The 24,585-nt window shown below is 37.8% G+C and overlaps 1 protein-coding gene across 1 annotated transcript; it reads left to right on the top strand.

Annotated features, from left to right (window-relative positions):
* Positions 1-197: 197 nt before the first annotated feature.
* Positions 198-24,371, top strand: LOC103999780 (DNA-directed RNA polymerases II, IV and V subunit 9A). The gene is made up of 4 exons (XM_009421627.3): positions 198-334; positions 416-491; positions 3,977-4,135; positions 24,033-24,371. Exons 1-4 carry the CDS (start codon positions 306-308, stop codon positions 24,111-24,113), a joined length of 345 nt encoding a protein of 114 aa, XP_009419902.1. The 5' UTR covers positions 198-305; the 3' UTR covers positions 24,114-24,371.
* The last annotated feature ends 214 nt before the right edge of the window (positions 24,372-24,585 follow it).

Below are 24,585 nucleotides of genomic sequence, written 5' to 3'. Positions count from 1 at the left end.
GTGGACGCCACCGTGTTGGCTGGATAAGTGCTGGAGCTTGTTCGTCAGAAACAGCAGGATCTGCCGATGACAGCAGATCCGGGATCCGACACAATATAATGTGGTCGGTTGCGCCTCGTCGGTTTTTTATTCCAACTCTCCCACCCATGACGGTAAACCAAATGTAATAAATTGTTCTACAGTAGCGTGTTTTATTCAATTCCAGACTGATCTCATTTATTCACAGGAGTGGACCAGTTCGCTGCAGTCAAAGACTCCAAAAACCGGCGAAAAAAAAGTAGCTCGTAAGAACCTCTGCCGCCGCGATGAGTACCATGAAGTTTTGCCGAGAATGGTAAACCCTCGCCGAGAAGAACTCCATCATGCCTGCCTTTTTCACCCTGCTAATAGGTATTCCTCCTCTGGATTGGTACAGCAACAACATACTGTACCCTAAGGAAGACAGGGAGCAGAAGATCCTCCTCTATGCGTGCCGCAACTGCGATCACCAGGTTCCCTTCCCACCTCCCAAACTTTCTTTCCCTGTTTGGTCTCTTGTCTCGGTCTTTCTAGCGGAGAATGCGGGAGCTTGAGGTAAACAAAAGGATTAGTCCTTTTATTGAGCTCGGAACAAACTGTGAGTCATCCATTTAAGGCGGGTTTGTCTTCGTTTTCCTCGTCTCTTTTCTGCTTGGCTGGTGATGATTCACTGCTTTGTTCTCTAAGAGATTCATTTATCTATTTCTGGAGAGGTGCCTGCAGATTGATTGAATTGATTAAAGCCATGCCTAATGTGACACCAGATACTAACGGGAACCTTATAGTGATTTTTCGCTGCCAATAACAATTTTTCTGAGGTGCTTACATCTCAATTTTCAGTGACATCTGGATTATTTGTGCTAGTTGCAAATGTAAGTTCGTCCAAATTTTGCCGTAGTAACCTGTTGTAAAATGTGGGCACGATCTTGGAAGATAGATGATGGTGCTTTATTTGAGGAATGGTTTGGTACTATTACAAGACGATAAAGGTAATTGTGCAAATCTTCAAATTTAGTGTCTGTCTTGCACAAGTTATATCAACCGAGTTGGAAGCCTTGACTGTGCAGCTTGTGAGGCATCATGTGTTGATTATAGATCCATGTGGCTGCATCATTTTTGTTCTCGAGCTGTTTGAGTGTGTTCTTAACTCCTGCATAATTTAGGGTGAAGGTATAAGGGGGAGAGTACAGTTAGTTTTATTCTTCTTCATGTAATCCATATAATCTCAATAACTTTTTCCTTCTTGCTGCTGTGTTGACATGAGTTCAAACAATGATTCTAATGCAATTTCCCAACTGGTGGGTATAAAATAATTGCAAAGTAACTGAGCTATGAGGAATAGTTATTAGAATAAATTGTACATTAACCCCACCAACCATCAGTGCACTGAATTACTGGTTAGACAGATGGATCAATTGGTTTGATAATAAATTTAATAAAATATGCTACAAAAGCATGTAGTAATAGTTTTTGTTGTTTCTTTATTTTATTTTTCTTCTTTCTTTTTCTCCTCCATCCTCTCTCTGTTCTCCTCCTCTTCCTTTTGCTCTTATCTGCCCTTCTCCTCTGCCATCTTTTCCTTTCTGTCCTCTTCTCTTCCTTTTCCCTCTCTTTTTCCTACTTTCTTTCCTTCTCGCATTTCTCCTTCTTTCTTTCCATTTTTTCCTTCCTTTCCTTTCCTCCTCCTCCTCCTGCTCCTCCTCCTCCCCTCTACTTTTATTTCCCTTGATTCCCTTCTTCCTCATTTATCTTTTCCTTCTCCTCAACTCCTTGGTTACGACAATTAGGGACTGATTAAGATGGGAGGACTTATTAAATGTCACAGAAATTTTTTGAATGTGGGTACTGATATTACTCAGTTGCACCTACTAGGATTCCATTTGATTCAGACAAAAAAGGTATTGCTTACTTCTCATATTGAAAAACCCATTCAGTTTTGCTTACTTGATCAGTTCTTGTGGTTTATTGAAGAACCATGTAAGTTGGCTGGTCTATCCCAATTCCCGGAGTCCAAAAAATTCCAATCTTTTAATAGAATTAGATCATTTCTTTGAGCTAGTTCATAGTTTCCATGATCAAACCTATGAATCTCGGTCCTATTCTAATAACTGTGCTATAAGATATGATTGAAGTAACCTTTTCTTTTGGAATTGTGTCCCTTGATGGGTTTATTTAAGCTTTGGAAGCATCATTTCTATAACTAGTTAAAGAATTCTTGTTTAATTCATTTTCTTGGTTAAGTTATATGCCATTCATGATTAGGTAAATTTGATATTGCACCTCAGTAGGACATAGTCATCATTAATGATCAATTCCTATAATTTCGCTCTTCGATTCATGAATTGGTTTTACACATTTTGTAGTAAAAAATTGTTTTAAAGAATTTCATGTATGAGATAGAGATAGAGATAGATTATTGATTAGTTCCACATTGTTGAGGAATTAAGGTGTCATGCTGTATATTCTGAAATTAGCTTGCAACTTAAACAACTTATGCTATTGGATTGTAAAGTTGTACAATCACCATGCATGATAGCCTTGACCAGATTCACTCATATTTAACATAATTTAAAAAATCAAATATGCCAAGTGTTAACGCAAAAATCAAGTGATATTTTTAAGTCGAGTAAAGACGGATAGATGCACAAGTGAACTACCCCATAATGGGGAGATATGAGGAAGGCATGAGCAAACCTAGGGAGAAGATTCATACAGGTACTGGTAATAATATCAAACTACATAAGAAAAAGGAGATGTTGAAAGAAAAATTCATGATATGACTAGATTTGACGTCAAATTAGAAGTCAACACGTGACATCCAATCAAATCACGTGCAGGGCCATGGGAGACCAGCTAGCATGGTGATGATGTGGAGCCACCTCATCCTACCCAAATAGCATGGTAATGATGTCACACCACCTAAGCATGCCCTTTCAACGTGACATCTAAATGAAATATACCCCACTGATACCCTAGCTTAGGCTTATGCAAGGAGAGTCTTTCTAAGTATGCACTAACCTCTATATTCTCTGAATTAGACTCATTACTTTTAGCTCTTTATTGACTTAAGCATGAGAAGAGCCCTGTTGGACATGCCTTTGGATCATTTTTGCTATTTCCTCCTATTTGGGAGGAGTCTGCTCTTAAAGAGAAGAGACGAGACGAGAAGGAACAATCTGCCCAGACCTTCTCAAGGGGCATCTGATTTTCTGATGTGATCGCATTTGGAAAACAGGTCAGTTTGGGTCAATTCCACCACGTGGAATTCACAACCAATTCTGACACTAACAATTCATATAATATTCACGATAAAGATATAAATTGCTGGAGGTTGGTCCCACATTGCTAAGGAATTTAAAGTTGAGCCATATATATTGGAGTTGGTTCGTAACCACTATGCATGATAGCCTTGACAAACCTGACTTGGCCTCAAATTGAAAAGAAAATTCTAACAAAAATGTGTATGAGATTTGATGAAAAGTTGCTTTTTGGTAATGTGGGGTGTGGGATATTTTATTTTGCATTTTGGGTTGGATTTTGAGAATCTCATACATTAAATTAATTTTTCTTTCATAAAACTTAAGAACAAGCTAAATCTCTTTGAGCAAGCAAGTCCATGTCGGACACTGACTCCGAGATTGCATTTTACATTTTAATATTTTGTAACCAACTTCTGAATAAAGATCTTGATGTGCATCATAATAACTTCAAGAATACAATTTTGTTGCCCATATTTACAAATTATGGAGTCTATAATGGGATTCACAAGGTACCATGACTTTTATATTTGATCTATTAAATATTTTTTCTCTGTTCTTCTATAACATGTGTTCCTTGGGACACTTATGCTTATTGTCATGTTATTCTCATATAGCATATTTCTTGTTTATCCGGTCATCAGTTTTTTGAAATATATTCAATGTAACAATGTCTTGAGAGTTGTTGGGCTCTTATTCAGGAGGTTGCTGACAACAACTGTGTATATAGAAATGAGATACATCACTCGGTTGGTGAACGTACACAAGTTTTACAAGATGTTGCTGCTGATCCTACTCTTCCTCGTACAAAGTCTGTCAGGTGTGCTGTGTGCGGTCATCCAGAAGCTGTTTTCTTTCAGGTATGGACTCCTTTGTCTTGGATGGTGCTGAAAATTCATCTTCTTGGATTTCATGGCTTGTATGCTGCATACACATCTATGTTAAGGTTGCATTGACTTGTCATTTGTTCCATCCTTGGTATCATGCAAAGAAAGTTCCGATTTAAGTTTTGCTATCGAAGATGATTGGTGTTTATATCTAGAATTAACCAAGTTTTGATTTATGTTTAGTCGCTAAAGATGGAAAAATTATTTTTATAAACTATTTAATGAATATTCTACACATGACTTAGATTTAACGATAAATAATGGTGGTAGATTTAATAATTATAGATTTATTCATAAAATTAGCTACTGAAATAAAAGACACATTAATAAAGATAAAAATAATTGAGAGTGTGGGGCATCATGGTATCTCTATTGAGATTTGGAAAAGCTTAGGAGATAAGGGAGTAGTTTGGTTAACTAGTTTATTTAACAAAATCATAAGATTTGGAAGGATGCCTAATTAATGGAAGGATGCCTCGTGGGTCCCGCTATCGCTTCCATGCTCCCGCTACGCCTCCTCATGTAATTACAACATAATTACAAGCACGTATGCCCCACAATAAATAAGAAAAAAATTGGAGACTCGCAGGCCCCAATAATAATAATAATCACATCACATACATCACATCACACGTCCATGATCATCCGTCCACGTCTTACATTACATGTGCACATCATTATAGAGGACTACTAGATAAATAATAATATTTAATTAAACATTTTAATTAACTAAAATTTTTCTGAAATTCGGGACATATAGGAAATTTTTTGAATTGAGGGGTATTTAGGTAATTTGGACAGAAAGGACAAACTAAAATTTCTCAAATTCTAAAGGGGTAAAATTAATCGTTTGCCCCAAAATGCCCTAATCCCCTTCCTTCTTTGTTGCCCGAGGGGGTGGGGGCAGTGCCCGCAGGCGCCAATGTGGGCGATCGCCGCGAGCGAGCCCCGCCTCTCGCAGGCGCTGGCCGCTCGCAGGCGCTGGCCGCCCTTGCAGGCAGGTTGCCCATAGGTCGCCTGCATGCAGACGGCCAAGGCTACAAGCAGCCTTTGGCCACTTATGCGAGAGCTGTTAGGATTAAGAGCGACACTAAGAGGGGAGGTGAATTAGTGCAGCGAAAAAAATTTCCGATTTCAAAGGACTAGTTTCGATTAAAAACTGATTCCGACGAAAATGGTTTTGATTCAATCCGTTTCGGAGAGAATTTGAACTTGAAAGCTTTCGTAAAAGTGCAAGAGAAGATTAAGGAGATTTGCAGTAATGTAAATTGCACAAATGAAAAGTGTCGGTTTCGTAAAGTCTTCGTACGATTAAAGCCGATCTCGGAAGGTGTTTACTTGAAAGCGTATGTAGGCGTAGTAAAAGCACAGTAAGGAGGAGAGGCAGTTTGCTATAGAAGTAAATTGCTCAAAGTAAAAGCAAACCGAGTTTTAGAGTTGTTCGGTCAATGTGACCTACATCCACTTTCGGATTCCTCCTCTGACGAGGTCACCGATGTCCACTAAAGGCCTTCCTTCAATAGGTGAAGATCGAACACCTCTTTACAGCGCTTTCTCCTTTTCTCAGGTTTAGGAGATAACTCTTACAAATCTCACTCCTCTTTCTTGGATGGTTACAAGGCAAAGAGATGAAGGAGGAGAACTCTAATTTTTACAACACTTTTATGACTCAAGACTTCAAGATTAAACCAATACTTTCGTGCCCTTTCATGCAGAAAAGGGTGGGGTTTTTATAGGCCCTAATGGCTTCAAAATTGAAGCCAAAAAGTGTCTTATCCCAGATTTCCGGGGTACTGGCAGTACCACCACCATTATTGGGCGGTACTATCGCCTGTACTCTGATACTGGGCGGTACCACCGCCTGACAAGGGTGGTACCACCGTTGGCAGCAATAACTGCTGGCGGGACCACCGCTGGCAACAATAACTGCTGGCGGTACCACCGCCCAGAAATCCAAGGTCATTGCCTTCTAGGTAGTGCCATCGCCGGCCATGTTTTCAGGGGCTGAATTGGGTGCTCAATTCGGCCCAATTCAGCCCTATTAAGGGCCCAGTTGGCCCCTAATTAAGTTAGTGGGATTACCTCCCAATCCTAACTTAATTTACGCTCTAACTACGATAACTAAGACATGATTACAGTGCTGCTTGTTCCGGTGCGTCAATTGCTCTTCCGGCGAGCTTTCGGCGTACTTCCGGCGAACATCCGACGAACTCTCGGTAATATTCCGGTGGACTCCCGGCAAGCTCCTGGACTTTACGACGATCTTCTTGGCGAGTTCTGATGAGCTTCTTTGGCAAGCTCCTGGACTTCTCGGTTGGTTCCGGCAGAACTTCCGACGAACGTCCGGACTTCCGACGAACGTCCGGACTTCCGTCGAACTCTCGAACTCCCAATGAGATCTCGATCTTGGCTCTAGCACAACACCTGCTTGATGTATTACTGCTATTGTAGTTAATCCTGCACACTTTTCTCAATATATAGATTAGATTAAACAAATTACAATTGATTTCATCATCAAAATATGAGATTCAACAATCTTTCCCTTTTTGATGATGACAATCAATTGATGACGGAGTTAACCTTAACTCCCTTTATCTATATGTCATACCTGAGAAAAGACATTCTTGAATTCAAGGCCTTTGAATTCAAGAAATAAACAGATAAGATAAGTTCATTAAACTTATCAACATACACATCATGATTCCTATCATGATCTATCATTCTCAAAATACGATGTTAAGTATTTATCAAAATGATGTCAAGGCATGACATCAATTTTCAAGTATGATGTTTCAAATATGAAAGATGACACAGATAGCAATTCATCATTCTATGGCAAGATATCAATTACAAAATAACAAGTTAAACCCTAGATATCTTATCATAATGAAAGAAATTTATCAAGCAAACATTTCAAGTATATACGATGAAATACATTACATACATTTGTCATCAATTTATCACATTTTGGTGTTATTTCTCCTCCTTTGTCATCAACAAAAAGAAGAACAATTCAACAATGGAAGTGTGGTAAAAAAATCAAGCAAGTTTCACACTCAAAAGTTCTCATCATTAAATGCTATCAACATTAAAACAATAGATTCCAACAATTTCTCCCCTTTTGTCATTACATTTTGCATGAAGAAGAGGAAAGAAGGTAAGGAGGGAATCCATTAAGAACTAAATTTGTAAAATGATTTGAATCAAGTCAAAAATGATAAATAAGTTTTTGTTAAAACATGCTTTCATTTTGACAAAGAGAAAGGATTCATGAAACAGATCGAGATATCCATATGAAATCAAATCCCTACGAAAATTATCACACACATGCTTTCATTATCACACACGAAAATTCATCTTGCAAGGATTAATATATCCATTGGAATTCCTTCAATTATTCATGGGAGAATAATATCACATGAAGGAGAAATTCAAAAATAAAACTTCACAGTGAGAAGAGCATTACATCAAATCTATTTCTCATTAAAAATTCATAAGAGTGAAATCCGTGAGAGATGCATTTGTCAATGACTTCCATGAATCAAACATCAACACTTCATGCATTTATAAAAGGTTTCGTCATAATCTTTCATCACCATTTGCATAAGGTAATATCATTAGTGCTTGTAGCACTCAAAAATTAAGAATCCGATATTGTATCATGTATGATTAAAACTTCTTAATATTCAATAGAGATCATAATCATCATAGAAATTTCTAGCATCAAAGTAAACATGATATTGCATTATTGTATGATAACATGCTCATCATTTAAAGAGATCATAACATCTTAAGTTTATAACATCAAAGCACATAAATTTTCAACATCAAAGCAAACACAACATCAAGGTAAATAATTTTCAGCATCATAAGAGGAAAAGATTTAAGTGAGTGATCCAAATAAACAAGAAAGTCCGAAAACGAAATTTGACAAATTCATGCATTCGGACAAATTAACATTCCTAATTCTCTTCTAATAAAATCAAATTGTTCTTCACTTAAGGGCTTTGTAAAAATATCGGCTAATTGATGTTTCGTATCAATAAACTCTAAGATTACATCATGATTATTGACATTATCTTGTATAAAGTGATGCCTAATATCAATATATTTAGTTCTAGAATATTGAATGAGATTTTTTGTTAAACATATTGCACTTGTGTTATCACATTTTATGGGAATGTTTTTAAGATGAATCTTATAATCTTCTGAAGTGTTTTTCATCCACACAACTTGTGTATAACATGCACTTGCTGCAATGTACTCAGCTTCGGTTGTAGATAGTACAACTGAATTTTGTATATTGGAAGACCAATAAACAAGTGCGTGTCCTAAAAATTGACATGTTCCGGATGTGCTTTTTCTATTTAATCTACATCCAGCAAAATCCGCATTAGCATAAGCAATTAGTTCAAAGTTCTTGGATTTTGGATACCATAATCCTAGATTTGTGGTTCTTTTAAGATATCTAAGTATTCTCTTAACTGCTTTAAGATGAGATATCTTAGGATTAGATTGAAACCTAGCACAAAGTCCTACACTAAACATTATATCCGGTCTAGTTGCGGTGAGGTAAAGTAAACATCATATCATACCCCTATAAGCTTTTTGATCAAAGCTTTCTCCAGTTTTATCAATGTCTGATTTAGTGGAGGTACTCATGGGAGTGTTGATAGCCTTTGAGCTATCCATGTTAAACCTTTTTAGCAAATCTAAAGCATATTTTGTTTGACTAAGAAAAATATCATTACTTAGTTGTTTGATTTGTAAGCCTAAGAAGAAAGTTAATTCCTTCATCAAACTCATTTTAAATTCAAAACTCATACTTTTAGCAAATGATTTACACAGAGATTCATTCGTGGAATCGAAAATAATATCATCAACATAAATTTGAACAATAAGAAAATTATTTTCAAAATTTTTGATAAACAATGTAGTATCGACCTTGCTTTTAGAGAAATTATTTTCGATAAGAAATGAACTATGTCTCTCATACCAAGCCCTTGGGGCTTGTTTCAATCCATAGAGAGCTTTAGTCAATTTAAACACATGATTAGGGAGATTATCATTCTCAAATCCAGGAGGTTGTTCAACATAAACTTCTTCGGAAATAAAGCCATTAAGAAATGCACTTTTAACCCAGGTATGCAATACCGTACTGTACCGGTGTTTCAAGGTTGGCTCGGTACGGTATTGTGTACCACTAAGTACACCAGGGCGTACCGAGTGGTTTTAAATATTTCTTCCTCTTATTGTAGCACCGTAGCAGTGCTACAGTGTAACACTGTAGCACGTTCCGTCCAGTAGTGGGCGGTTCACGTATCGGTATGTCGTCGGACCGGTACGTACTGCTTGTACCGGGTGGTACTATTCGAAATTGCATACCATGCTTTTAACATCCATTTGAAACAACTTAAAATGATTACTACTAGCATAGGCAAGGAGCATCTTTATGGCTTCTAATCGTGCCATAGGAGCGAAGGTCTCTTCATAATCGATCCCTTCTTCTTGGTTGAAACCTTTGACCACTAATCTAGCCTTGTTTCTAACCACGATATCGAGTTCATCTTGCTTGTTTCTAAAGACCCATTTAGTACCAATAACTAAATGGTCATTTGGTCTCGGAACAAACTTCTACACATCATTTCTTTTAAATTGATTTAATTCATCTTGCATTGTGATGACCCATAAATCATCTTTCAAGGTTTCGTCGATGCATTTTTGTTCAATTTGAGAGAGAAAAGCAACGTTGGCATAAAAATTCTTAAGAGAAGAACGAGTTTGAATCCCTTTAGATGTGTCTCCTATGATTAGTTCCTTGGGATGAGCATCTATATACTTTCATTCCTTAGGTAAGGAAGTTTCGGAAGAAGATGCATCCAAGTTGCTAGGTGGAGAAGGGGATTCATTTAAATTCAAAGTATCAAAATTAAGATTATCATCAAAATCATTTTTCTTAACTTCGAAAATTTCATTAAAAACAACATGAATAGATTCTTCTGTAACTAAAGTTCTTTTATTGAAGATTCAAAAAGCCTTTGAAATAGAAGAGTAACCAAGAAAAATTCCCTCATTGGATTTTGCATCAAACGTTCCTAAGGTATCTTTTTCATTCAATATAAAGTATTTACACCCAAAAACTTTAAAATATGAAACATTGGGTTTTTTGTTGTTCCACAACATATAAGGAGTTTTGGAAAGTAATGGTCTTACTAGAACCCTATTCATGACATAGCATGTCATATTTACCAAGGTCTGCCATACCGAAGCGTACCGCCCGTACCGGGCAGTATGTACCGGTCTGACAGGTTACCGGTACGCGGGCCGCCCGGTACCGCTACAGTGCTACAGTACTATACTGTAGCATTGCTACAATATGAAAAAAGTATAAAATTGTTCGGTACACCAGGGTGTACCGCTTGGTATGCCCTGATGTACCGCCCGGTACACCGGTATCGTACCGTACCAAGCCCGGGTCGAAACGCCGGTACGCTACGGTACGGCGAACCTTGGTATTTACAGCTTCGGTCCAAAAATATTTGGGTAGACTATGTTCATTTAACATGGTTCTAGCCATTTCTTGTAAGTTTCTATTCTTTCTTTCTACTACTCAATTTTGTTGAGGATTTCTTGGAGTAGAGAAGTTGTGGTTGTATCTATTAGATTCACAAAATTCTTGGAAATCATGGTTTTGAAATTCACCACTGTGATCACTTCAAATTGATGAAATCATAAATCCCTTTTCATTTTGAACTAGTTTACAAAACATAGAGAAATACCTAAAGCAATCACTTTTGTGTGCCAAAAAGTAAGTCCATGTATATCAACTAAAATCATCCATAATGACGAACGCATATTTGCTACCTCCTATGCTTGATGTAGCAATTGGTCCGAACAAGTCCATATGGATCAATTGCAAAGGTCTAGAGGTGCTTATTTGGTTCTTAGGTTTGAAGCTACCTTTTATTTGTTTTCCTAGTTGACATGCATCACACACATTATCTTTGACAAACTTGATATGAGGAATTTCTCTTACAAGTTCTTTAGATGAAATTTGAGAGATTAGTTTCATGCTAGCATGACCTAATCTCCTATGCCAAAGCCAAGCATCGTTATTCAAAACCGAAAAGCACATTTCATTGCAAAGATCATTGATGTCAATAGTGTATACGTTATTTTGTATTAGTGCAATCATAGATGTGTTTTTATAGGGTTTTTTAATAATGCAAGCATTAGATTCAAATTTAACAATATATCCTTTATCACACAATTGACTAATACTCAAGAGGTTATGCTTTAAGCCATCAACTAACAACACATCTTCAATAAAGAAGTTGGATTTGTTACCTACGGTTCCTTTGCCAATGATTTTACCCTTGTTGTTGTCTCCGAAGGTAACATATCCTTCGTCTACGCTAGTGAGCTTAGAGAATTGAGATGGATCTCCGGTCATATGCCTTGAGCATCCACTATCAAGGTACCATCTCTTGCTCCTAGCTTGTGATGGTAAACGTTTCTACAAAAAAGGATGATTTTTAGGTACCCATTTGACCTTGGGTGCCTAAAAAATCGATCTACATAGCTTATCATGTTGCATTGAGTCATTTGAGGTTCTTTTAGGAACCCGAATCAATTTGTGTGGACTACATTTCTTAAATGGACAATGATAAGCTACATGCCCAAATTTGTAATAAAAGTTGCATTTCTTTTGGGGTGAAACATGCAAACTAGGGCCTTTGACAAAGGTGGTTGGATTTTGGTGAGAGCTACTCACAAATCCGATTCCGCCTTTTCTATGAACATGACCCTTGTTGGCAAGGATTATATTCAAGGATTTGCTACCAACCTCAAACTTTTCTAAGGTTTTTTTAAGTAGCAAGTTTTCTTTTTGAAGTAATTCTAGTTCATCACATTTCGTACATGAAGCTAAACTATCATTGTGCTCAACTTTTAATCTATCAAAATCCCTAATAAGAGAAGTATGTTCCTTTTTTAAAGAGTTATATTTTTTATTCAAGGTTCTACATTCATCAATAATTCATGAAATGCATTTAAAAGTTCATCGAAAGATAAATTTACGTCTAATGAACATGTTACCTCATCTCCAATAGCCATTAGTGCATATTGAACAACTTGCTCGGTGATGATAGGCTCCTCTTCTTCGGATGCACTTGAGTCGTCCCATGTTGCTTTAAGAGCCTTCTTCTTTGGTTGCCTCTTCTTGACTAGGGGACATTCGCTCTTGTAATGTCCCGGCTTCTTGCATTCGTAGCATATTACTTGATATTTCTTGGGTTCAAATTTATTTTTAGTGTCATTTTTAAATTTGTTCCTTTTAATGAATTTTTTAAATTTCCTTGTTAAGAGTGCCAAGTCTTCATTAAGGTCCTCATCACTTGAGTTTTCTTTCAAGTGGTCTTCTTGAGTTTTTAGTGTCATATTCTTCCTATTCTTTGGAAGGGTGTCCTCAAGCTCTTCATGAGCTTTACAAGTCATCTCATAGGTCATTAGTGATCCAATTGGTTCTTCGAAAGGAAAATTATTTAGGTCTTTGGCCTCTTAAATGACCGTGACTTTAGGGTCCTAACTCTTTGGAAGGGATCTTAAAATTTTATTAACAAGCTCAAAATCCAAGAAACTTTTACCATGTCTTTTTAAACCATTGTCGACAATCGTAAATCGGGTGTACATGTCTCCAATGGTCTCACTCGGTTTCATTCGAAACAATTCATAAGTATGCATTAAAAGATTGATTTTTGACTCCTTCACTCTACTAGTGCCTTCATGAGTCACTTCGAGTGTGTGCCAAATATCAAATGCCGTTTCACAAATGAACATACGATTAAACTCGTTTTTATCTAAAGCACAAAACAAGGCATTCATAGCCTTTGCGTTTAAAGCGAAAGTCTTCTCTAACTCATTCCAATCGTTCATTGGAAGAGAAGACTTTTGAAATCCATTTTCTACAATATTCTATAGTTCGAAATCCATTGAAATTAGGAAGATCCTCATTCTAGTCTTCCAATATGTATAATCCGTCCCATTGAACATGGGTGGACGTGTAATTGAATTACCCTCTAGGTTGCCGGCAAATGTCATCTCTCTTGGGTTTAAAACCAAATGAGAGTGAACCTTGCTCTGATACCAATTTTTAGGATCAAGAGCGGCACTAAAAGTGGGGGTGAATTAGTGCAGCGAAAAAATTTCCCAATTTCAAAAGACTAGTTTCGATTAAAAACTGATTCCGACGAAAATGGTTTTGATTCAATCCGTTTCAGAGAGAATTTGAACTTGAAAGCTTTCGTAAAAGTGCAAGAGAAGATTAAAGAGATTTGCAGTAATGTAAATTGCACAAATGAAAAATGTCGGTTTCGTAAAGTCTTCATACGATTAAAGCCGATCTCGGAAGGTGTTTACTTGAAAGCGTATGTAGGCGTAGTAAAAGCACAGTAAGGAGGAGAGGCAGTTTGCTATAGAAGTAAATTGCTCAAAGTAAAAGCAAACCGAGTTTTAGAGTGGTTCGGTCAATGTGACCTACATCCACTTTCGGATTCCTCCTCCGACGAGGTCACCGACGTCCACTAAAGGCCTTCCTTCAATAGGTGAAGACCGAACACCTTTTTACAACGTTTTCTCCTTTTCCCGGGTTTAGGAGATAATCCTTACAAGTCTCACTCCTCTTTCTTTGATGGTTACAAGGCAAAGAGATGAAGGAGGAGAATTCTAATTTTTACAACACTTTTATGACTCAAGACTTCAAGATTAAGCCAATACTTTCATGCCCTTTTATGCAAAAAATGGTGGGGTTTTAATAGGCCCCAATGTCTTCAAAATTGGAGCAAAAAAGTGTCTCATTTCGGATTTCCGAGGTACTGGCGGTACCATCGCCATTACTGGGCGGTACTACCGCCTGCAGTCTGACACTGGGCAGTACCACCGCCTGACAAAGTTAGGAGACCGAGCTTTGGCGGTACCACTGGTTGATAGGGGCGGTACCACCACTGGCAGAAATAACTGTCGGCGGTACGATCGCCCAGAAATCTAGGGGCACTGCCTTCCAGGCGGTGCCATCGCCGGCCATGTTTTCAGGGGCTGAATTGGGTGCTCAATTCGGCCCAATTCAGCCCTGTTAAGGGCCCAGTTGGCCCCTAATTAAGTTAGTGGAATTACCTCCCAATCCTAACTTAATTTACACTCTAACTCTGTCACGCCCCCCCCCGAATTATCACATTCAGGAGGTGTGACCCTGTCTAAAATCAATTATATTATAATTCATCATCAATTCAATCCAGGATCCAAACTAACAATTTGAGGATACTAAGAATCATTCAAAATCAATATTCACAATTCATAAACCTGAACGTTACATAAATCATTATCCACTTCACTCAAAGATTCGAGAAATCTAAAGGCAACTCAACTAAACATCAACCACAACACAAATCCATAATCATAGAAGTATATACAATCACAAAAAGATAATTATTTACCATGAGTTCTTATCCTTACATATCTTAAACTCATCATTCCATACACATGAGCGGTCCTTTAACATTTTACAACACATAAGTATCAATAGATCCTTGACATTACATCAGAGGTAAAGTTTACTATACAACAAAAACCATCATCCAACAAAGATTAGCTCAAAAATCTTCTAGCCTTTCACTGCTTTAACCCAATTCTAGCTTTCAGTGCGTGGTAAGCTACCCTGAAAATTTTATATAGCAACGGGGTGAGCATAAAGAGCTCAGCAAGTGTCTAACATATCCATGGCGATAGGAGAAGTTCAAGCAGGTTCAGTACCAAGATACAAAGTAGAAATACAAATGTTCATTTGAAGTCATCTCATTTGATATAAAATCACAAAGGTTTACCTCGTTCAAAAACAGGCATTAGACATAACAATAGGAGAAAGGAAATTGGAGCATTTCATTGGCAAAAGAAACATTTAGGCATGTATCAAATGGCACATGAGGCATTTAGGTACATATCAAAGGCATAAGAGTGTTTGAGAGCATAACAATGACATACGAAACACTTCAAGGTATAACAAGTGAACCGAGTAATAAACACAAGCTTGTATGTCATTTTTGATGTAGCATGCATTCCATTTTTATCCAAAGCATAATATGAACTCATAAACAAAGCTTTGGATATCATATCAATAAACATAGATGGCGCTGTGGGACCAATACATAATGTGATTCATCCATTTCTGGATGACCACCAAGCATAAGTCTCCCACGTCTGGGAGCTCCATCCACCCACGTCTGAGTGAAGTCAATGGGGCCGGCAGAGCAATCGCGGGCTCTAAGCATAACTCCCTTTACCATTTCTGGCAAAGGTTCACAATATCCCACAAGACACCAGAGTACAAAAAGGGTAGTATGAACAATAACATTGGCACATATCAGAAGCACATGCGGAACAACAAAATATACATATGCCTTTCGAGTCAATACGACACAAACATAATCTTTCATAAATGTATTCAGATTTGAAAGAAAACAAAAGCAAGAGCATACAAGGATTTCAAGAAATCACATATAGCTCAATTGAAATAAGAAGGTTAGGTGAATTCAATGTCCAATGAAATTAAACTGGAAGAGGCACATATCGAAAGCAAATGCGGAACAATGGGATGCATGTGCCGAATCATTACGATGCAAACATGATCTTTAGATGATAGCTGCAGATGTACAAATAAATAAAGGACAAAAGTATACAGGAATTAAAGGTAATAATGTAAAGCTTAACTGAAGTAAGAGTTTTTGCCGAAATCGATTTCCAAAGAGAAGAAACAAAGAAAGCTGAAATCGACCAAAGCTCGATTCTGGCAAAATTTGATAGGAACATTATATGAACGATTTGGATGACCAATTATGCTCCAATTTATACAAAATAGGTGTCATTAGAAAGCCGTATCAATCTATTTTCCGATGAACTCAGATTTATAATTTTTTGAGTTCTCAACAGGATGTTACAACAAATAGAGTAAAGGAAGGTCAGAAATGATCATCCCTGTTTTGCAGACTTGATAGGATCGATTTAAACAGAAGTTTCAGAAGGCAAACATACTTCAAAATTTCCAACTAGGTGTCAAAAGAAAGATATACGAATCTAGTTTTCGAAGAACTAAGTTTTGCTTAGTTCAGAATTTTCTCTAGAGAGTTATGAGCAATTTAGTAACAGAAGGTCAGAAATTTCAGTCCCTATTTTGCAGAATCTATAGGGTTAATTGAAATAGAAGTCTTAGTAGGCATTTAAACTCCAAATCATTCGATCTTAGTGTCAAAATAAAGATATTTTTGTCTACTTTCAAATGGAATAGGTTTTGTCTAAATCAGAGTTTACTACAAAATGTTATGACTGAAATATTACATAGAGGTCAGATTACCGAAAAATTACAGATTCATATCTTTATAACAAAACGAAAGAAGGTCTGGTTCTCAGTTGAAATCATTCAAATTTTGCAGAATAAAAATAGAAAGAGAGATTAAGGTTTTCTGTAGGAAGAGGTTAGATCACTTGCCTTAGATGAGTTTGATTCCCAAATATAGGGAGTTGATGCAAAACCTCAAACAAAGTTTCCTCTTCTTCTTCTTCTTCTTCTTCTTCTTCTCTTCTTCTTCTCTTCTTCTTCTCCTCAAACTAACGTTGGCTGAAAACTTTCTTTTTAATGGTGCCTTAAATTACTTAGGTTTGGCTCATGCTAAAATAGTGAGGTGGCAAGCATGCATGGGGGTTTAGGTGTCAACTTTAGAATAAATGCTAAGTGGCTCATCCTTGTTAATGACACATGTCCTCCATTTTATTTTATTTTATTTTTATTTACTCAATTCTGAATATTCTATAAATCATCTCAAACATTTAATATTTACTCTTAGGTCCTTAGCCATAAACTTTAATATAATATTATTTAATATAAAAAATTATTAAATAATCCTCATATTTACAAATAAGCATTTACTAAATTTTCAAAAATGGGGATATTACACTACGATAACTAAGACATGATTACAGTGCTGCTTGTTCCGGTGCGTCAATTGCTCTTCCGGCGAGCTTTCGGCGTACTTCCAGCGAACATCCGACGAACTCTCGACAATGTTCCGGCAGACTCCCGGCAAGCTCCTGGACTTTACGACGATCTTCTTGGTGAGTTCCGATGAGCTTCTTTGGCAAGCTCCTGGACTTCTCGGTTGGTTCCGGCAGAACTTCCAACGAACGTTCGGACTTTCGTCGAACCCTCGAACTCCCAATAAGATCTCGATCTTGACTCCGACACAACACCTGCTTGATGTCTTACTGCTATCGTAGTTAATCCTGCACACTTTTCTCAACATATAGATTAGATTAAACAAATTACAATTGACTTCATTATCAAAATCCGAGATTCAACAAGGGCAGCAAAGGCAGCAATCGTTGTTGCCCTTTCTCGCCTTTGCATCAACGATTGAATGGATACTAGTCTGTCCGGTTATCTCGATATCCCTCTCGAGTAAATGATGACCGAGATTATTTAGGGTTTGTGTTTAAGGGTGAATCGGTCTCATTATCTTGATCTCATCACGATCCAATTCCCATTGCAGAGATCTATGGATATCACAATATATATATAATAAACAATATAAAATGAGAAAATGCCATAATAATAATAAGCAAAAAGAGTGCGTGTCATGTCATACGTGCCATGACTCACGTGATTGGCTTACAGGGCACCTATGATTCGCAATCTCCCACTTGACCTAAAGCTAATCACTTATATATCTGATTCCCATCAGACCCCTACGACGTTGAAAGATAATATGAGACAACGGCTTTGTCAATGGATCTGTGATGTTTTTTTTGGATGAAACCTCCTCGGGCCATGATCTCTCTAATAAGCTGGAATCTCTTGAGAAAATACCATAATAATAATAAACAAAACGAGTGCGTGTCATGTCACATGTGTCATCACTCATGTGATTGGCTTGTAGGGCACCTATGATTAGTAGATGGGTGGGACGCTTCTAATTTCATATCCTAGACTCTCTGCTCTTGCCTATAAATATATAAGACTTCCTAGGGACTATACACACAACACACATAATTGGATACGCGGATACATTACATTAATGAGAGATTACAGATCTTCTCTCGTCTCCCCTTAGTCATGTGAACCAATCAATGAGAGATCACAGATCTTCTCTCATCTTTCCTTTATCCTTACATCCATCGCTCATAATAGTCCTATGAAGGATAAGATGAGAGGAGAAGGCGAGTCTAATTCTTCTTGGAGATCAGCATCACTATAGATTTAAAATCTAATGACGGTGCACTCGCAGATCAAAAAATGGGTTTTTTGAGAACCATCAAAGGTGTGCATCGTAAATTTAGATATATTGTTATTTGATTTCAGAAATTTAGATATATTGTTATTTGATTTCAGATTTTGATATTAAAGTTTTTCACATAATAATAGCATATCATGGTTTTTATGCTTACAATATCAGGTAGTGGATCATTGAGCTTCAAGAGTTTAACATTTGCTAGTAGACCCTTGTTGCCATAAAAGCTCAAGAATTGACTTGAAGTCAAGAATCCAATTTGAATGCAATGGAAACTATTGACATGGTTGAGATGTTTGAATTTGTGCATTGTTGAATAAAAGTAGAGCTTGGCTTATTCTAATCAGCCCTAATGGGCAACCTACAAATTTGCTCTCTACCTCGAGTTTAGAGCCATCAACAACAAAGTTGAGTAGAAATCACGGGCTAAATTTAGCCCATCAATTGTTTGGCACTAAGCTAATGGTCTACGATGACTATCAATTTGTCGTCAACCAAGTCCTTGAAGCTACGATGTAGCACATCAACTGTTATTAGGCTAATGGTCTACGATGACTATCAATTTGTCATCAACCGAGACACTATCAATTTATCATCAACCAAGTCCTTAGAAGAAGTTGAAGAAGGAACAATGTTTTAAGGCTTGAGGATGGTAGAACTTAGAAGAATTAGTTGCTAAGGTATATTACTTTGAAATTGTGCAGTATCACAGGCAGAAAATGTCTTGGTTGATGCATTGTCGAAGCTTGCCTTTGGCTGATACCCTAATATAGGAGGGCACATTATGGTCAGGATCCTTGCTGCCCGAAACACTAACCAACTATCCTAATATAGGGTTACACATTTGGGTTAAGACTCTTATCACTCGAAGCATTCACAAATCTAAAGTAGGCAATCAAGAAATGAGTTGAATGAAATCATCACTTAGAAGACCATGAGACTTTGCCATTCGAAAATGCCACAACATAGCTGCTCAAGAGAAGAGAGGCCAATTTTAGCCTTATTAAGTGATCTCTATAGGAGACCCTTCACGCAATCCTACCTGTAATATCATAGATCAGTAGGCATTGTCCAAGTACTAGAAGACATAGGAAGGTCTATGCGGAGTCCACTTTGGTGGTATGGCATTATTGGCCAACTATAAAGAAGGATACTCTTGCCTATGTACAAAGTGTGACTAATGTTAGCACTACGCCAACATTCCACATCAACCTACAAAAAGGTTCTCTTCGATTAATTGCACCTAGGCATTTGCATAGTGGGGTTGAACATTTTTGGGTCATTCTTGCCCCCCTCAATGCATCACACATTTGCTAGTTGAGTCATCCACTTCACCAAATGAGTCAAAGTCGAGCTACTTGCTAGCTTAACAAAAAGAGGTTGGTTGAGCAATTCATCTAGAAGAGCTTCGTAATTCAGATTAGTATGTTGAAGGTCCTTGTCTTTGACAGTGAAATCCAGTTCAACAATATAAATTCAAGGAATTCTATGACAAATATAGTATTACTTTATGATTTAGTTTGGTAGCAAACTTGTAATCCTATGACAAATATAATATTACCTTATGATTTAGTTTGGTAGACACTTGTAGTCTAATAAGCTAGCAGAGGATATAGACTGTTTGATCCTTAATGGCTTGGAAAAGCAAGTGACAAGTGCACAATGAATATAGGTGGAATAACTCCCATGCATTATGTCCACCTATTGTAACGCTCCGACAATATCTATGGGAGGAATTCCCATCTGCCTCACTTATGGGACAGGGGTGGTCCTACCAACGAGGAAAATGGTTAAATCACAATATATTCGGGAAATGGAGATTGCATTAATAGAAAATGAAAGTACACCTGAAATGAGGTCGACCGAATTACATTAGCAAGAAATTTGGTCAAACCGACCTCTGTATAAAAACAAATAGTGGAAAATTACAAGTCTAAATCACTAAATGGCTCTCTAGCTCGGTGTTCCTCCACCCAACCCACGGCTTCACTCTCCTTAGCTTGACGCATTGGACGATCGCCATCCATGAGCATAACTTCTTCATCTGCTGATGCTTAGAGCTTGTTGGGGCAAATTAGGATTATGTTCAAGGCATTTTAAATCATTATTATATTGCCCTCCTTCTAGCTGATAAACATGTTCATCAACCTCATGATCAGTCTATGTGCTAGCGTCCAACTTTGAGCATTTGCACATCACTTTTGCCTAAACATGGTAGAGGGCATTCCTATATAGAGATGTCAACCGGGTAAATTGAAGAAACCTATGAACACTTCTAGTCTTCAATAGCTATGTATGTTAGCTCTATCAACTCATCTACCATGCTCTATAGTTTAGCAAATGTTCATGCAGAATTCTACACCTGTTAGTGGAGACCGACATTGTCATTGTGCACTTGGACCTTCTGTTGGACATCATATAGCTCCTTTGGTTTTCATAATTAGTTCTCACCTTGACCATTTGCTTCTTCCTTCTATTGATTACAAATTAGTGCTTCTCCCACTCTTCTTTTAGTCTAGTCAGGTTGTCCTTGTTCACCATAGTATTTTGTTTGGTTAGTCTATTATATTATTCAAAGAGTCAATTAATCTCCTCCATCAGCTCTATAACCATGAACTTGCATCTTGATCTCAAGCAATAAACATGACATTTAGGTGGAAGCTCTACTTGACAATATTAATATTGAATAAGAAAGAAGAAAAAAATGTAGAAAGAGGGGATCGTTGGTGAGCCTTAGAAATATGGCATCTTGGACAAAGGTTGTATCTTCCTTCATGGTCTTCCATGCTTGGTCATGCCAATCATTCTCTAGCGAGAGTTGATTTCCTCACTCGTCAGGTTGGTCAGTCGCTCAACCACAATTACTTGGTTGAAGAAAGAGGGGATGAATCAAGCTCCTTGCTCCTCTTGCCAACTCCTTTTCAAGGGACCCTCCTCTTCTCTTGGTTGAGTCAAGTTGGTGAACAGGATGACTACCTCCAACTTCCCTCCTTTCAAAGGTCTCTTCCCAAGCTCTCTTGTTGACAAATGTAGGCCTCAATAGGACAAGGTGCAATAACAACTGGTTGGAGGGTCACCTAGGCTGACCTCTCATGGTCTCTTGGTCCTTGGGTATAACACCCCGGTTAGTCTCACATCGAATGTGAGCAGGACTAAGATAGATTTATAATGGTCTGATGGGTATTATATTATCAATTTTAGTTTAAGATATGACATTCCAACTCCTGTAAAGGTAGAGGGGAATTAGCTCTCACAAGGTTAAAGAATTGGGATCAGATGTTGGAAACCCCTTGGAAGAAGAGGGCAATCGAGGTGGAAGGGCTAGGGGAGAAGACCTACTAGTTTTTAGAAAATGATATCACATCAAAACTAGGCTCACTTACCAAATGTTGAGGATTCAAAGCCTTATTCAATATGTTTTGTACTTATCAAAGGTCGAGGGTTTGAAACCTCATCCGATATATATTTTTAAAGGTGCTAGCTAGTTTAGCCTGTAAAAGGCTCAATAGATCACCGCAAGGTCTTAGGATCAAATCCTGCCTTCACAACTTATCTTGTGCCCCCCAAAAAAGAAACCCTAAATAAGCATTCTTCAAGTGCTATTGGTGTAACATCAGCTGAAATAGTCAAGGACAAGGTTGTTGAAGACAAGGCAGGAAGACAGTTTAGAGAGCTTAAAGGTTGCATGAACAAAGAAAACGCCCTAATTCTAATTTATGAGGTTGAAGTGATGGTTCATTCCCTATTGCCAAGCGGTCAAAGAAACTCGGGGACGTGACATTTCCTAGAAGGTGGAACAAGATTTGAATCGACAAAAATTATTTGTTTGCACAGAAAAGATAGGATCTTTGCAAAAGAAAATAGCAGAACCACCTATCTCGGCAAAGCTTAAGCTTCGCCATCAAGTAAATTTGAGATTGATCATGACAGACTCAAGTAAATGTTTCCATGATCCATGTTGGTAGCCTAGATTATCCTATTCTACAACAATTGCAGATTTAAGTGTCAAGGTTGGCGATCTACACTCCACTGGAAAAAGCAATGCATTCTGATACCTAAACTGGTCTCAGAATGGGATGGGGGCAACTGATGTGTGGAAATTTTTTATGTCAATGGAACACTATCATGTGTGCAACTCCATGCTCCTCACGATCCATAAAACAACTAGATATTTCATTCAGTCTGAAGTATTGGATGCAAGGTGGCAACTTATAACAACCTCAGTCAGGACAACTAAGGTTGAGACTACCCGGATCAGCACAGCACAATTAGGAATTACCTAAAATTGAAACTATTTAGGTTGGCATGACTCGGGTGATTCGGCTTGGCCCACGTGACTCTTAGTAGGTTGGAGGCTTGGCCCACGTGATACTTAGTAGGTTGGAGACATGGACCTCGGTTCGGACTGGGGGTAGGTTGGGAAGGGCTATGGTGTCTCCATAAAGCTCAGCCCATCCCAGCTTGACCATCACTCTTGCAATTCGGCCTCCATCTTGCACTGGAGCATCAATAAGAATATTCTCAATGACCATATGGATTTGGAGGATCTTCTTCAATGATGCACCATTATTCTCTTAGCACTATAAAAGACATCTATGGGTATGGTAAGAAAGGGAGGAGAATCCCAAAAAGGGAGAAAAACAAATAGAAAAGCCATGTCTAACTCTCACTTTCTCAGAAAGAGTGCTCACAAATCCATCACTCTCTTGGGGCAGTTCTTGATCTGAGCATTAAAGGAGGTTTTCCGAAAAAATTCCCAACGGCCTCTATTTTGCAGATCTCTTTGACATCAAGGGGCATTCATGCTCCTCATGGTAGAGTAATCCTCCATGCACTTCTGATGAAGTTGAATTAGTTCTCCAAGCCTATGCTTCTGAAGCATGAGGAAAAGGGATCATGTCAACTCCATTCTCTCATTGGGTGGACAGCCACCAGTTTGACCTCATTAGGTTTTCTAGTCACAATTTCCAAAATAGCCAATATGAATAATGGGATAAAATGTTAAGATCAGAAGTGTGCTCTTTATTTAACTATCTATTAATATTATTAGAGAACTCCGAAGTTGTTTTGGAACTCTTCTTAAGCTAGAGTTTATTTCTACCAAGGAGAATCTTTTGCCAGATGGAGAAGGGTTCCCTAAATTCTTGCTCATCTTTCCAGCTAATGAAATTTAGTTGTGTACTTGCCTTCGACGGTTACCAGTGTTGAGCTAACCATGCTTTGCAATTCCTGCTGGCTGTTCGTTTTTGTTTAAGTGTGCCTATGTGTCCACAAATTGCCTAGGTGTTCCTATTTGGTTACCTATCTTGGATGCATCATTCCCTTGTGGAAGATCACTAAAAGTCACTAAATTACACCAAAATTGAGAAACTGCCAACATGTACTATACCTCAAAACTTTGAGTTCCAATAAGTGCCCAAAGCAGTAGTTGTAGGCTTCTCGCTCGAACATGGTAATCTCTGAAGTAGGACACTGTACTTGCCTCTCACATCTAGTTTAGGTTGTGATACATTGATGGTTCCCCATATGATTGATTGCAGGCTACCAGCAGGGGAGAGGAAGGTATGACCCTATTCTTCGTTTGCTGCAATCCAAGCTGTGGCTACAGATGGAGAGACTGAAGCGATACATGTCTTCTTTTTCGTGTCAGTTTTATCAGGCTTCAATTGAGTTGACACTTTGTTCGTTGTTTTATCAATAAGAGTGGACCGATTTTAACTTATTGGTTGCAAATCAGTGGACTCTTTTACATTAGCTACAAATGGTCAACAGTCAAGACAATGTTTTGCTAGGATGCTGCATGCTACATACAAATGGCCATCTGTCAAAATGTTATATTAATTTCATCACTCCATTTAATCGGATTTCTATGTGATTCATTGGTAAAATCTTGCAAGATCAGTGGGCTTAATTGATTGTTAATACCAGAAAAGATTAGTATTGTGTACTTTACGTTAGAGCTTGGGTTTGTTGAGGATGGAGGAGCAAGGAAACGATAAAACAAAACAGAATACTACGATGGGGATGGAGGAGCAAGGAAACGATAAAACAAAATAGAATACTATGATGCAAAGTAAAAGAATTCTTTCGATT

This window comes from Musa acuminata, chromosome BXJ3-10 (genome assembly GCF_036884655.1).
Source record: "Musa acuminata AAA Group cultivar baxijiao chromosome BXJ3-10, Cavendish_Baxijiao_AAA, whole genome shotgun sequence".
Classification (NCBI taxonomy): domain Eukaryota; kingdom Viridiplantae; phylum Streptophyta; class Magnoliopsida; order Zingiberales; family Musaceae; genus Musa; species Musa acuminata.
This window is presented reverse-complemented; position numbering and strand designations above follow the sequence as displayed.

Bases quoted from the DNA above. Each gene is read 5' to 3' on its own strand.
- LOC103999780 (XM_009421627.3), top strand. From the start codon at position 306: ATGAGTACCATGAAGTTTTGCCGAGAATG. The intron at 335-415 runs GTAAACCCTCGC...GGATTGGTACAG, and splicing joins ATGAAGTTTTGCCGAGAATG to CAACAACATACTGTACCCTA. The intron at 4,136-24,032 runs GTATGGACTCCT...GATTGATTGCAG, and splicing joins CAGAAGCTGTTTTCTTTCAG to GCTACCAGCAGGGGAGAGGA.